This window comes from Bison bison, unplaced genomic scaffold, assembly GCF_000754665.1.
Source record: "Bison bison bison isolate TAMUID 2011002044 unplaced genomic scaffold, Bison_UMD1.0 scf7180017864301, whole genome shotgun sequence".
In the NCBI taxonomy this organism is placed as follows: Eukaryota; Metazoa; Chordata; class Mammalia; order Artiodactyla; family Bovidae; genus Bison; species Bison bison.
Genome location: NW_011494873.1, coordinates 151536 through 166509, shown reverse-complemented (window position 1 = coordinate 166509; position 14974 = coordinate 151536). Strand labels below are relative to the sequence as shown.

The 14974-nt window shown below is 37.3% G+C and overlaps 1 protein-coding gene across 1 annotated transcript in view; it reads right to left on the bottom strand.

Annotated features, from left to right (window-relative positions):
- LOC104996892 (ran-binding protein 17-like) overlaps positions 1-14974 on the bottom strand; it is a 259749-nt gene that overhangs the window by 109273 nt on the left and 135502 nt on the right. Inside the window, exons 2-3 of the mRNA XM_010851280.1 lie at positions 1247-1320; positions 140-220 (exon numbers count right to left, since the gene is read on the bottom strand). Coding sequence (XP_010849582.1) covers positions 140-220; positions 1247-1320 — 155 coding nt within the window. The remainder of the gene's footprint in view (positions 1-139; positions 221-1246; positions 1321-14974) is intronic.

Genomic DNA, 14974 nt, shown 5'->3' with positions numbered 1-14974 from the left:
ATTTATAGATAAGGCTAAATGAAATGCTTTTTACTTAAGAAAACCACTTGAAAAATTATAAATAAGGAAAATACCTGGTCAACAGAATGCACTTGTTAGGTTTGTTTATATACATTATCAGATACAGTAAAAAGGATATCCAACAGAAAGGTCATTTAGGAACTGCAGCGTCCTTGAAATTACAGGCTCACATCTTCCCCAGTATTTAAGGTTTGTAACACTAAACATGAAAAAAAAAGTTTTTAATTATAATTAAGGTATTTGCTTGTGTAGGGAGAACATGGAAATACACATCATTCATGTAAGCTGACCTACATCACAAATACCTCACGAAGTGGGTTTAAATACCAATGGAACATTTTCTCTTCTTTTTATTTCATGTTCAAAATTACACACAATCGATGCACAAGCAACATTATTCTCCAAATGGTCTATTATTCTATAAATTTCTTTTTGTAAATTAAACTTGCCTAAGTGTTTCACAAAAGAAACATTAAGTTTGTATCCAAAACAAACACAGTAGGGAGTGACAATAGGAGTTTCAAAGGAAGTCAAGTAGAGACTTACACTTACTGCCAAGAAATGAACCATCAAATTTGGGGTTCCAAAACTTACTTCTTAGGACCATGTTTGTTTATCTTGCTTTGTTCTCTGCAAATAAGGCAGTGCTACCTATCTTTTACACAGAGGAAGTAAGGTGTCAAGTGGAGGCACAGAACCTTAGGCTAAGTGTACAGCGCTATTTCTTGACCAGAAACTAGTTAATTCTACTAATATTACAAGGATAATTTAAGGACAGGTTCCAAGAACATGTCTCTGATAGCCATAGGTTTCTACTGGAATCAATGAATGCCCTGTTTGAAGGCAACCAAATCTCTCTCAATGATTCCAATTTGTAATAATCTCTTGAGTTGGTCTTTAAAACTGAGCACTTTGTTTTTAATTTAAAAAGGCTGCCCACTGAACTGAAGTTCAGCAAAGTGTGTAAACTTCTCAAAACTACGTTTTGATACTGTATACTGCAGTTGCATGGATACCTTGACAAATAACAATGCCTTTTGGATGGTGAATTTTAAACATGTAAAATTAAATTTCAGATAAGAACAATGCTACCATTCTAAAATTAAAGCATAATTTTAAAAGTCTGTTATTAAAAATTAATATATATATGAAGATATTTAAGCACAGTAAGAAGATCAAATCAATACAACAAAAGAAAAATCAAAGAACCAAAGCAGGGACTCACATTTTCGTCATGAATGTTTCTAGAACATGGTTGTCATCTGTTATTCCTAAGACTTCTGACATACGGGCATATACCTGCATGAAAACATTTAATTGTCAAAAACTTTATCATTAATGTATATTTTCTACAGACTATTCAAACTGAATAAATGTAAAGATTTAATATGCTGTTGTATCCACAATGATGCAGGGAACAAGTGGGGAGAACAGAGTAAGAAGTTTTAAAAATTTTTTCTAACTCCTCTTTTTCTTCCAGGAAGCACTTCCCTTATTTGAAATACATATATACCCACAAAAACCCACATTCACCTACTAATTTTAGTCCCAGCATACCACATGATTTCTTTTTTTTCAAAGTGGTAACAAACTCATCTCATAGATGGGCTGGAAAGTAGAGTGCCTCAATAAAAGATTCCAACATTTAAAAAATTTCCATCTATTCCAGGTTTTGGCAAGCCGTCAAATAATTCAGGATTATGTTAGGCACTTATAAAAATAAGAATTAAAAAAATAAGAGGAAGTTAAAGAATTTATAGAAATTTTCCTCAAATCTCTCTCAACAAGTTCCCCCAAATATAGAGATAGGTCTTACTTTCCATGCTGAGACTGAAATCCCAGACTCAGGGATTCTCTGCTGAATACACCGGGGCCTGAGAATCCACTAAGCTTTCCATTAGGGTGTGCTGGTTGCAGAGTTTGGGGTGTAACATTTCAGTCCCAACCCCAGCCACCTTGAGCTTATAAATACATATCCCATTACAAGTGGGAAAATGCCACTGGCAGCCAATGGAATATTCCCTAATAGCCTGGCAAAGCTGAGAGGTGGGTTGACACCTTCACACTCCCTGATGCTCTGGTGTGATTCCAGGTTATCTCTGCCAGACACCAGCTGTATGGGATTTCTCATCTCTGATTTGATCCCCTGTGATTCTGTTCTCTTACTTTCTCCTGATCTGCCTGTTTCCTATGGTATGGCAACTTAGCTTTCACTTATTCTGCCTTTTGTTTTTCGTATGTAAACACTACCTTGATATAATGCCATTGGTTGTGAAGGTGAGATGGAAATCACAGGATACCACACATCATCCAGAGTCACATGGTAATAGAGGGGAGAAAAGTGGTCCAATCGCAGAGATCTCATGTTTGGCTTTTAAACATTATTTAAAGAGAAGTTTGTGTTCCAAGCTTTTGACTTAAGTTCTATGACCAGAAGCTCCTCAGGCCAGTAGAGTGAATCAGGGGGAGAAAAAGAGGGAGAGGGGGGAGTCAGAGGGGGCAGAAAGATGGAGAGGAGAAGCTGGGGGAGAGAGAAAGAAAGGAAGATGGAGTTTCAAACTCCTGTTAACTTCTGCTAACTTCTGAGCCTAAATTAAAAAGCATTTCAATAATACTATCTGTGACTTTGCTCATGAGAAAGGCCTTCATCTCTTGTACCATCAAAGCTATCACTGTTTTGAAAGATGTTTGATGGAAAGAGGGAGCTAGGGAGAAAGAACTTACAGAAGTTAGTTACCATCAAATCCTCAATCATCAGAAACCTTTCAGCACATAGAAGGCTCCAAGGAAGAATGGTTGTAAAAAGGGAAGTGTCCCTTATCTCAACGTGATCTAAAATCTCTCATGAATGGGAATAAATTGGGTCTCTTGGAAAATCTGATATCGATATGATTATGGCACACAGGGCCCTTCACAACTTCGCCCCAACCTACTTCATCTTCTATCATTTCCCTCAACTTAAAGTCACAACGAAAAACTTATGAAATGCTGAGGCTTGTCATGCAATTACAGAACTCTATATGTTCACAAGCTGTTTATTTTTTCTGAATCATCCTTCTTCTTTGTCTTCCTCTGATTCTCACTCAGAAGTCATCTCTGAATCCTCCTTCCATTTCCAGGTTGCACTCTCCTTTATGTTCTTATAGTTTCTGGTCCATTTCTCTAGCATGGTGCTTTTCACACTGTAATTGCTTGGGTGTTCATATCTCCTGCTACTGCTAAGTCGCTTCAGTCGTGTCCAACTCTGTGCGACCCCATAGACGGCAGCCCACCAGGCTCCCCCGTCCCTAGGATTCTCCAGGCAAGAACACTGGAGTGGGTTGCCATTTCCTTCTCCAATGCATGAAGGTGAAAAGTGAAAGTGAAGTCGCTCAGTCATGTCCGACTCTAGCGACCCCATGGACTGCAGCCCGCCAGGCTCCTCCGTCCATGGGATTTTCCAGGCGAGAGTACTGGAGTGATGTGCCATCGCCTTCTCCAGTCCATATCTCCTACTACCCTCTATTTTTGTAAAATAAAATTTTACATTTTCAAGATTTTACAAATGCTATTTTTTATGGCAAAGATCAAATTAATTTGATTTTGCCCCATGCTACACTGAATAATAAAAATAACAAAAATGTGATTTTTAAACATTTAAACATATTAAAAATATTTTTAAATTGATAGTTCCTATAAGGAAGTTTTCTGTTGTGTCTCTGGCATTCAAGAAAGAAAGAATCTAAGCAGGCAGGTCTATTGTGCTCTGTTGTCAAAACAGCTTCTCAAAGCATCAGATATGACCCAATAAGATGCTAAAAAAACAGTCAACATTGACACATGGCAGTGCTTTAATCCACAATTATCCTTGTAACTTGCACCATTCCTTTTATCATCCATTAGCTTTGATTCCCATTATCCCATCTAGAACTGTGTCAACGCTTTTGTCCCTAGGGATTTCTCTCCACTACTAGGATCTGACAGTCAAGCTTGAGTACTAAACAGGATCATTACCTCTTAAATCCACTTATCTGATCTACTGAATAGTAAATTGAAAAGCTCATTAAGAGCAACAATCTGATTTGTTTTCACGTGTGACAGGGTCATTTAAAATCAATGTATGATTACTGCATTTCTGTTAAAAGACCATCTCACATTTTCCAAGGTACCTTATCATGAATTCAGAGAGCATGCAGATAATATGAAAATGTCTTTAAACATTTGAAATGCAGTTATACCATACATACACATAATTTGGGGGTGAGGACTAATTTGTCCAGTGAGCAAATATCTATAAAATTGTTTATCATAAAGCACAATTCAATGAAAGTTTTCTACTGAAAAAATTCTAACACAGTATTTAGGGGTTTTCAACATTTTCTAAAACTTCTATCACTTCACCCAAAATAATTTTTATAACAGCAAGAAGAAACTATATCACAATACATACTCATTATAAGGAAAAATACAGGAGTTGGCATAGGAATGAAAGAAAAGGGAAAAAAGCTCACTTTCAGTTCATAGAGTCCTAATCTTTTCTTTCATTATCAATTAAGATAATTTGGTCCTAGTGAAAACTAAGCAAATATCTAAGAAACAAAAGACTAATGAGCCCATTTGTGTTGCTATCTCTCTCTGAAGGACACGGTGAAGCCGCATAAACCGTGGTGCCTTTGGCTGCATGTTTCGCAGAGTCAGAGGCGCACACACTGTCCTCTAGTTTTGCCGTCCATCGTGCCTGCCTTCCTCTCTTCTTTAAACATGCAGGTTTTCCTATTAGACTACAAACTCCCTGAGGACAGAGATGATACTCTTTCATCTTGCATCCCTATTACTCAATAACTGTTGAATGTATAACAAAAATGCATATTTTGGCTGATTCCATTTCATTCATAATTATTTTGACAAAAGGAAAAAACAAAAAAAAAGTGTCTTTTTATACAAAGAACTTTTTTTGTGTAAAAATAACATATTCCAAATTCCACTCACTCAGGTGACCACTTGCAAAATTTCATTATTTTAAAAGATGTAGTTTTTAAAAATCATTATCATTTTTCAATTGAGGTATACTTGATTTACAATGTTGTGTTAGTTTCAGGTATACAGCAATGTGATCCAGTTATACACACACACACACACATATATATATATATATTCTTTTTCAGATTCTTTTATAGATAATTACAAGATATTGAACATGGTTCCCTATGCTATATAGAAGGTCCTTGTTGTTTACTATAGAAAGAAGTAATTTCAGTGCTTACATAATACTTCAGGAAGAAGCCCTCCTTGTAGATTCACTAAGAAGAGCTCTCTCCCCTCCTCTGGATGCTCAGAGCATCCACTGTTGCAGGCCGGTTAGCGGCACTTTTCACATAACAGAACATCATCCTGCTGTACTAATAATTTTCCATGTTAATATGTATTTCCTCCATTACTTCATGCTGCCTGAGGCCAGGGAAAATGTCTGTTTCTTTTTACAGCTCCAGAAGTACTTAGTACACTGTCTTGATAAACTTAGCAACACAGAAAGGCATAGGTTTTGGTCCCAAAGATAACTGGATTTGAGTTCTGCCACTAATTAGGTGTTAAAGTCTCTGAACCTTGGTTTCCTGTTTTTCTGAGAAAACAAGAATGATAAAAAGACCTACCTTATGGGCTTTGGGGAAGATTAAATGATGGTACCTAACAGAGCCTGGCATTGAGTACTATCCAACAAATGCGGCTTCCCTCCCCAACCCCTTTCAGGGACCCCTTCTAATGTAGATGTGCTCAATCGAGTCCGACTCTGTGCAACCCCATGGACTGTAGCCCACCAGGCTCCTCTGTCCATGGAATTTTCCAGGCAAGAATACTGGAGTGGGTGGCCATTTCCTTCTCCAAACCCTTTCTAGTATTTGCTAGTACTGCCAGCTACTACCTTTCCAAGAGAAAAGCGATTACATAAAAAGTAGCAGAATGGTTAAGTGCTTACCTTGAAGACTTTCACACAGAAAAAAGGTGAAAACAAACAAAAAAACCCCGTAAAATGTGTATTAACTTTGAAATCTTTGTGTATGTTCAATCAATTAACACACTCTTGTCTTCATATCTATTTATCTGGCTGCTTCAGGTCTTGGTTGCAGCACAGGGCATCTCTGCTGCGGTACACGGGCTTAGTTGCTTCGCAGCATGTGTAATCTTAGTTCCCAGATCAGGGATTGAACCTGGGTCCTCTGCATTGCAAGGCAGATTATTAACCACTGGACCACCAGGGAAGTCCCAATTAACACAATCTAATCATGGTTAGAAATGGCATTTGTTAAGAGCATAAAGCTTCAAATTTTCATGATACAAAACCAAATTCTTTCTACTTCTAGATAGTCATTGTCTTAGAAGCTAGGAATATCACACATTTTAACCAGTCATCCATTTCTCTGGTTCTTGAAATACAGGAAGTCATTAGAAATGTAAGAAATTACCATTATTAAAGACATAAGAAGGTATGCTCCTAAGACACTGTCTTAATATGTTTTATTATCTCTATTCATTTTACTGTAGAGCTTCTTTTAAACTCCAGAAAAGAGCATTGGATACAAGTATAATGCTTCAGTGACCCAATACGTTCTTTAATTTCTAAACTAACCAAGTGACAAATATTGCCTGAGCATATGCAGGTACTTGAAATGATCTTAATCTGGTTTTTAAAAAAGAAGCCAGACAAGATAAGAAAACCAGACAAGGGAATACACACACAAACAGCAATAAGATTTTGAGCTATAAATTTAATAAAGAACAAAAGCATGCGCTGTGATAATTTTTTAAATTGCCTTTTTTTCCAATCCTAATCCTTGGTCTTGGGTATCTGCAGTGTTGTCTCTAACATTCTGGTTATAACTTTGAAGAAACTAATTATGTCAATCCTTAAATTTGAAGTAGATTACAGGACTGGGAAACCCAGAATATTAGTTCCTAAAGGTTGTATGGATATATAATGACAGTCACAGAAATTCAATAACAGCCCTCTATGAAATGTACTCAAAAGCACCACATGAAACAAATTAAACAGAACAATGAATCTCTCATTCTGCACAAATAAGAAAATAAGAGAAAACACTGGTTCTATAGGTTTTCATAAGAGTTGTTATAATAAATTAAGATTCTGGATAATGAATCTTCAGAAAATTACAATAAGTTAATACCCCTGGGCCTTCTATAAATGTTTAAGATGTTATAACTTCTCAAAGAGCTTTTATAAGCAGGCTCAGTGTAGAAAATTAGTAGTGCTGTGGAAATCAACAAAATATTTTGCCACCAGATGATATATTTCCTGAACCAATTCTGTATAAAAGAATTCACATCCAATAATACAAAATTGATACCATAAAATTTTAAAAACTCAACAGTTATAAATTTTAAAGTATTGTTTTAATCTACTGAAATGACTTATAAATCAAGATTTTTAACTGAATCTAATTTGGTAAAACAAAATCCGTCACTGGAGAGGATTCAATATAATAAAAACATTAACGTTCCTTAGAAAATAATTTTGGAACTGAGTATGAACTCACTTCTTATGAGTAAGAAACCAATTTCCACATTTTTTCTCAGGCTTCAAAGTGCCCTTGAGGCTAATGCAGTGCTCTCTATATGAGACCCATTAAACAGAAGGGGAAGGGAGGGAATAAAGGGAAAGGTATAAGAGGAAACTAATAGAGTATTTAATGACCTGGACCTAAGCAGTTTGGAACTAAAGATATTGAGCTCTCTTGTTAATGTCTGAAGCAGAATAAAACATAACCATCACAAGTAACTTGTGACCAAGAGAATTAATGGTACAAGAATCACTGCTGTATATTAAATACATACACTTAGTGATACTGAATAGAGCCACATTAATCTTGGCTAATTTTTCCATATCATTTAAGCAACAGCACAAAATACAGGACCAAAATTAAGTAAAGCAATCTTTTGCCAAAAGTTAATTTTAAAACCATACTTTATATTGGAAACCAAGCAGTAAAAGATTAGGAATCTGCTTGCCTCATTCAGTTTGAATACAGAATGACATCTGATAAACAAAAGCTGGTTATGGAAAAATAAAATAAATATGAATGTTAAGAATTTATTTCAGTTAGAATATCTGAACCTACCATCTGTGGTGGCCATCTTGCTAAGGGGACATGTACCTAACAAATCTCTTAAGAGGCGTTCCCAATCTGCTTGAATAAGCTATTGTATAAGAAAACTTGGAGCGATCACTTTGGCCTCACATTTCCTTCGCTCCACATCCTGTAGGACAAAGCATGAACCCAGCAGGCTGGGGTGCAGGGCTGCCTGCTGCCCTGTGATAATCCCCTCTCCCAGTAGGGGCCTCCACTGATGCATGGCTAAGAACATGCTTCCTCTTTTGCTTGCACCCCAGTGGGGTTTCCATTCCTAACTTGGGCCCAAATCCAGACAGCTAAGGAAGGGCTCCAGATGCTGCCAGAGAGCATTTTGGATTAGTTTCTAAACATTCATTTATTACAAGGAGGGGTTCAGGTACAGTGCGAAAGCCAGTTAATACTGGTAATTTTGGAGAGATTCTTTTCTTCCCACCCATGACCAGATCTAAGGTCTAACTACCACCTGTTCAGCAGAAGCTGGCTGTTTGCCTCATTTTCCTTCAGGGAGCCACTGACTAAGGATCTCCACCAGCATGAACCTAATGTCTCCCGACAGGCCTTCACTAGCCAAGAGGGAGCTGGGTCGAGAGCACCAGCTATTGGTCACAGGACACACAGTCCACAGAAAGGCTCCTGTGGTGCAACCAGCTGAAAGCCAACTAGAGAAGATGGGGAGTGTACATTTGTCCTGACACAGCTTTGCTCCTGCTGGCTGCCAACTCACTCCATATCTGGGGCCAAGCTTCTGTTAAACTAGTCTTCTGTGGCTAAAGCCATGGTAAAGTCTAGGGTAAATATATTATCTTTCCAAGTTCATACAATAAGAGGCTAACTATGCCTATGGCACAAGGCTATGAGAAGAAAGCTTGATTAATTTTGGTAGAAGGTTCTGAGATCATAGTTTAAAGGGAGCATTTCAGGTATTTGATTTATAATTCTTGGCAATAGCAAATTTATAAGATGACATGATTGCATTTTGGAGCAAAGAACTGATGCTAGATAAAGTCTGTTAGAGGGTGGGGAATTGGGAAGTAAATGATTTTGTTTAGTCCTTTATACCTTTCAAAGGTGGTGTTCAGAAACATATTCTGGCACGGCAGATACATATGCTCTAATTACCATTCAATTAAGAGATACTATTCAGTGTAAACTAATACAACTTTCTCCTTTCAGGTATGAATAGAAAGTGTGTCTTAGTTGCTTAGTCGTGTCCGATTCTTTGTGACCCCATGGACTGTAGCTGACCAGGCTCCTCTGTCCATGGATAACTGGTTAGAATTGGCCACTTGAGAAGTGTTATAATCAAGAAACCTAGGCTGCTTTCACACTATACAATCACCCCAAACAGAGGTGTCACAGTTAATACTGCTTATTACCTGACTATTGAACATTTGGTTATAAAACATGCACACTGTAGGATTACACAGTGCAAAAAAAAAAAAAAAAGGAATCAAGAAAATGTTCCCTTACACTTGTCACTGTGAAGGTGCCTATTTTAATAGTAAGAATCTAGGGCTGTGGTGAGATAAGCATAAAGACTGGTGATCCACCACAATAACCAGCAGCTCAACTCACCTTAACTACTTTCCAAGCCTTCTCTGGAACTCTGGACACATCACTCCTCAGGCGTACAACCTAAAAAGCACAGAGTTTAGGGACCTGCCACCTGATTTCAGGGATAAGGGAAGAGCAGAAGGCCTTCCCAACTTTAGATACAAGGAGAATGTGGCTCAGGATCTTTGTGGCTGTCACTTAAAATATTCATGGGACTTTGATTTTATTCTGGAGGCTATGAGCAGAGGCATAGAGCTGTTCAAAGCCTGGATGTGGTTATATGGATTACAATGGATTTGCTTCTATGAAATAATTCAAGAAACCAATTATTAAAGCATAGCCCTAAAGAAGAACAAATTATAAATAATAACTGACAGAACTATTTTTAAGGATCTCTTAGTACTGTTGTTTCCCACAAGGCACTCTCATTATGCAAGTGTGGCAATGGGGCTAATGATGTAAGTAGGCCAAGTCACCTTCTGATGGGTAAAAGTACATGTTTAATAAATGAAACTCATTTCAGTAGTCATTTAAATCATACTGAGTTTTCTACCACTAATCCAACTCTTGCACACACACACACTGCTTCCATATTGCCTCTCTGAAACATGTCCCATTTCCTACATTCAGAACAACTTCTGTACTTTCCTCCCACTCAGCTCTCTATCCCTCAGGAAGGACAACTGACACAAAGAGTAAAGGAGTAACAGCTCAAAGAATAAAAAAGGCTACCAATGACTGTACTTTTTATTATTCTTCAAATCAGCCATTTTCATCTTTTTATTACATTCTCAAACTTTACTCAGAAACACTGATCCTATTGTCATTTGTATCTTTTACTTTCTGTATCTCTCACTAGCCTAGTTAGTGAAAACTTTAGCTTACCCTAAATGCAACGGATCAGAGTTCACCTTCTGATGGACTTCTGATGTCTTCAAACACTAATATCGGGGTTTCCCTGAAGAGGCAGTATCTGCAGCAACAGGCTAACTACTGCTTTCATCCTAGCCTTCCTACTGAATACTTTTATGTTGAAAATTAGCTACAGTGTATGCAGAAGTCTAACTGGTGAACCAAGAACCAACCAACCAAGCAGCTGCCCAGGAAGAATATTATTCTCTCAGTAAGAAGACAGAAATGAACATGCTAACCCAGTACATATTTTAGGTAACTTCAACCAGGAGGAAACACAGAATGCATATGTAGTGCAATGCATGTGGGATTCTGCATGAGACTGCTCCTTGCGAGTCTAGCACAGTGCCTGGCAGGTAAAAGGCATTCAATAAATATTTTGATTTAATGAATCAAGTCTATGATTCTAGTAAAATTAGTTAGTCTCTAAGAGTCTGTTTCTTTATCTATAAACGGAAAGAATATCACAATGAAAATATCACAAATTAGAAAGCAGTCCAATAAAGTGGTTAAAGAGCGATTCTGAAGGCCAAGACTAGTTGGAGTCTACCAATTACTGAATGATTTTGAACAAGTTGCTTACCCTCTACACCTCAGTTTTCTCAAATATAAAAAAAGGATGATACAGTAGGACCTAATTTACAGAATTTTTGAGAGAGTTTAAGTACTTAACTTATGTAAAGCACTTACAACAGTGTGGGCACATGGTAAAATTTCCATAAAGAAGTGGCCATTATTACTATTGTCACCAAATGCTATATCATATATAGCACTGGCAGTGCATTGGCAGGAGCACTTAGAAAATTTTTAGCACACAATACACACCAAATAAACATTAGCTACTAGCCATCAGACTAGGTGGTCAGTAAACGGCCGCTACTATTAAATAAGATACAGTCAGACATTAGTCTAACATTAAGGTTATGAGCCATACACCAAGATGACAGTCCCTTTTATTTGTGCTTTATCTAGACTAGCTGCTGGAAAATAGATATTTGTTCTAAACTAGTACATGAGCAGCTTTAGTAGTGTATAAAGAAGAGGGATTACAGGGAAGAGAGTCCCAGTGAAAGACAGCCTAACTCCTACTCTTGTGTCTTCTCCCTATAACGTCTACTTTACAGAGAAGGAAAAGGAAATATGACGAGAAAGGAGACAGGAAGAAAACAGAATGCTCTGTGGCAGCAGGTGATGTTCTGTCCCAAGGGTTCATCTGTGCAACTTAGGCTCCTAATTTCAAAGCCCATATCTTCCTTTTTTGAATCATTACAAGTTCCTGTTTGCTGTCTCCAGGGTAAGTTCCCATCTAAAGGGCTAAGTGATGATTTACATTCCTGTGCCCAATAAATTATCAAAGTCTTCCCAATTTAGGTAAACAAATTCATCCAATTCTCTGAGTTTTCTTTGTTAAATTAAATGTACACAGACAAGGGGTTCCAGAACATCATCATTAGTTTTAAATTAGCAAAAAAGTTTTTGTGTGATAGGCCCAGTAAGAACAGAAAGGGTCTGCCATTCATATATGAATATAATATTGACCTCTCACACTAGACCATGGATTGAATTGCTGATGGACGGCTAGCCAGAACTAGAGGTACAATCTGTGGTTGTCGAGATGAGATTTTTCCTTGGGAAGTAAAACAGCAAATATGGGGATGAAATTTCTGATAATGGTCTCATCAATCATTACACTTAAATCTGATCATGCCTAGTGCATGCATGCTAAGTCACTTCAGTCGTGTCCGACTCTTTGCGACCCTATGGACTGTAGCCCACCAGGCTCCTCTGTCCATGGGATTCTCCAGACAAGAATACTGGAGTGGGTTGCCATGCCCTCCTCCAGGGGATCTTCCCAATCCAGGGATGGAACCTGCATCTCTTACATCTCCCGCACTGGCAGGCGAGCTCTTTACCACTAGCGCCTCCTCACGCCTAAAGGCAATGGGATGCACTGGAGAGCAAACTTGAGTCTAGAGTATAATGATTTGCTTGAAAACTCAGGATCTGACACAGAACAAGTTTTTAACCTTTCTGAAACCTTTTTTAAATTCTGTAAAATGAAGATAATCCTACCTATTAAAGGGAATTTTGCTGAGAAGACTAAAGGAGAAAATGTAACAAATAATGCCACATAGTGGAGTTAAGCAGAAAGCAGAAAACCCAATAAAGGTTAGATTAAGGTTGGAGATAAACAAAGAAAACTCAGATAAACTCAAATGCTATTTCCTAGGTATTTCTCAGTCTACTTTACCTGAAAATACAGGTATTATCAGGGTAATGTTTTAATACCCAGTGTCATGATCTTTAGGAACCTCAGCAATGTAAAGGTTGGAGGGTATTGTGTAAGGATGCAGCTGTATCTGCTGGAGACCGTGGTATTAGAGTGTCTTGTCTGTGTCTCAGAAATGCAAATAACCAGAAAAAAATAGATGGCTGGGAATTGGGACCGTCAGGCATGAAAACATTTCTAACGAATCATGGAAGTGGGCTAAGTGGTAGCTTGGAAGGAAGTGGTCGTGTGGGGACAGGAGAGGACAACAAGTGGTTGAAGGCTTAAAAAAAAGGATTCAAACAAAAACTGAGAACTGTAATTTCTCAGTAAAGACACCAGGGCACTAAGGTATTTTTGTACATTTCAGCACTGTCTATCCTTTTGCAATTCTTATCAAAAGGTGTGGGAGATTGTCCATAGAAATGTATTTCCAATTTTGTAAAGGGAGTCAGTTAAAAAAATGTAATTCACATTGGAGAAAGTTGTTCAAAACCAACTTTGCTTAAACAAATCTATTCAGCAAAGCAAGGGATACTGGCACTTGGGAGATACAGAGGCCTAAGGGAAAACAAAATCCCAATTAAGTAGCCAAATGTGCTTCTGTTATTTCAAGATTCCTTCAACAGAAACATTATGGGAAGATAAAAATTAGGAAAACACTGAACTGAACTAATTCAAAATGTTAAAAAAATATTTTCCATTTACGTTTTATAACCAAGTGCTTTTCCCACATTTGTCCCAAGGCAGCAGATGAAGCGCTATATTCACCATTTCTAATACTAGCAATTGGAACATGCTCTTTGGCAAGGCAGAAATAAGATAATTGTTCAACATAGGCTGGCTTTTCAGAAATACTGGAAGCATTGCCTGTAATTATAGACATCTGTCACTGCTAGCCACTCAGTACTAACCCTGACATCAATATACAACCATAGCACTAAACTGCCTGCAGGCATAGCAATGCAGACCAGATACGCTAGGCAGGCAATCATCTGCTTCATCCAAACGATCTGTCAAAGGTTCCCGACCACAAATAGCTCTTACATTTTGTATCCTTAGGATAATATGTTGATTTATTTTAGATTCTCTAATATTTACAGCCTAGGCCATCTACTAAAATAAAGAAACAAAACTTATGGCTAATGGAGGCAGTTACTGTTCACAGTCATCATAAAAGGTCATAGCTCAACCCTCAAATGTTAAAAATTGATGGCAGCTTTAACCACGTGCTATCATACAGATGTTTCCTTTTGTAGAGGCAATTATTTTCAATAGCAATTCAAAATGGTAACTACAATCTTTCATCAGCAAGTATGTTGCCACATTGATCTAATAGAAATGCTCATATTTTAAAACCTTTTTTGAGAAGTAAAGTAAGTTTTAGTGATGAGTACTGAAGAATCCAGACTGTCAGTTTGGGTTTAGCTGTACACATAATATCATCGTATCTGAAAACACTTGTTTCTACATACACAAATGATGTAATGTCTAAAAACTAGGAAATGATATTGAAGGATAAAATACTTGGTTAATGAATGAGTCAACTGACATATAATTTTGCTGAGAGTAAAGCTTATTGAAACATACATGCACACCTACATTCATATTTTTAAAAGCCCAAAGACACACTGTAGCTTTAAAAGTCACTCTCTTTTTTTAAGCAGCCAGAGACACAAGCTGAAAATTATTAGACATTTAGACTAATTAGGAATAAACACTCACAATTATCATAATGTATTACTAAAAACTCAGATATTTCTTGGTTTGATCACAACAGCCTATGCTGAAGAAAAACTATTAATTACTGACAGACAGTGAGCTTACAAGTGAGCTGCATCTTAAAAACCTCTTTTAAAATACAATTGCTAAATGCCTTACAGTGCTGTAATGTGAGACAGGTTCAAATCTTATTACTTCACTGAAATTAAAACCTAAGTTTTAATACTGTTCAAGTCGAACAATGATTCCACACTTTATTGCTTTTGAAATCCCTTGATGATCATAGGAAAAAATGCCCCCGAGAAAAAAAGACTGTTTTCGATAAACAGAAAATACAGTTTGCACTCTTAGCCTCTTTGTCATCACAAAA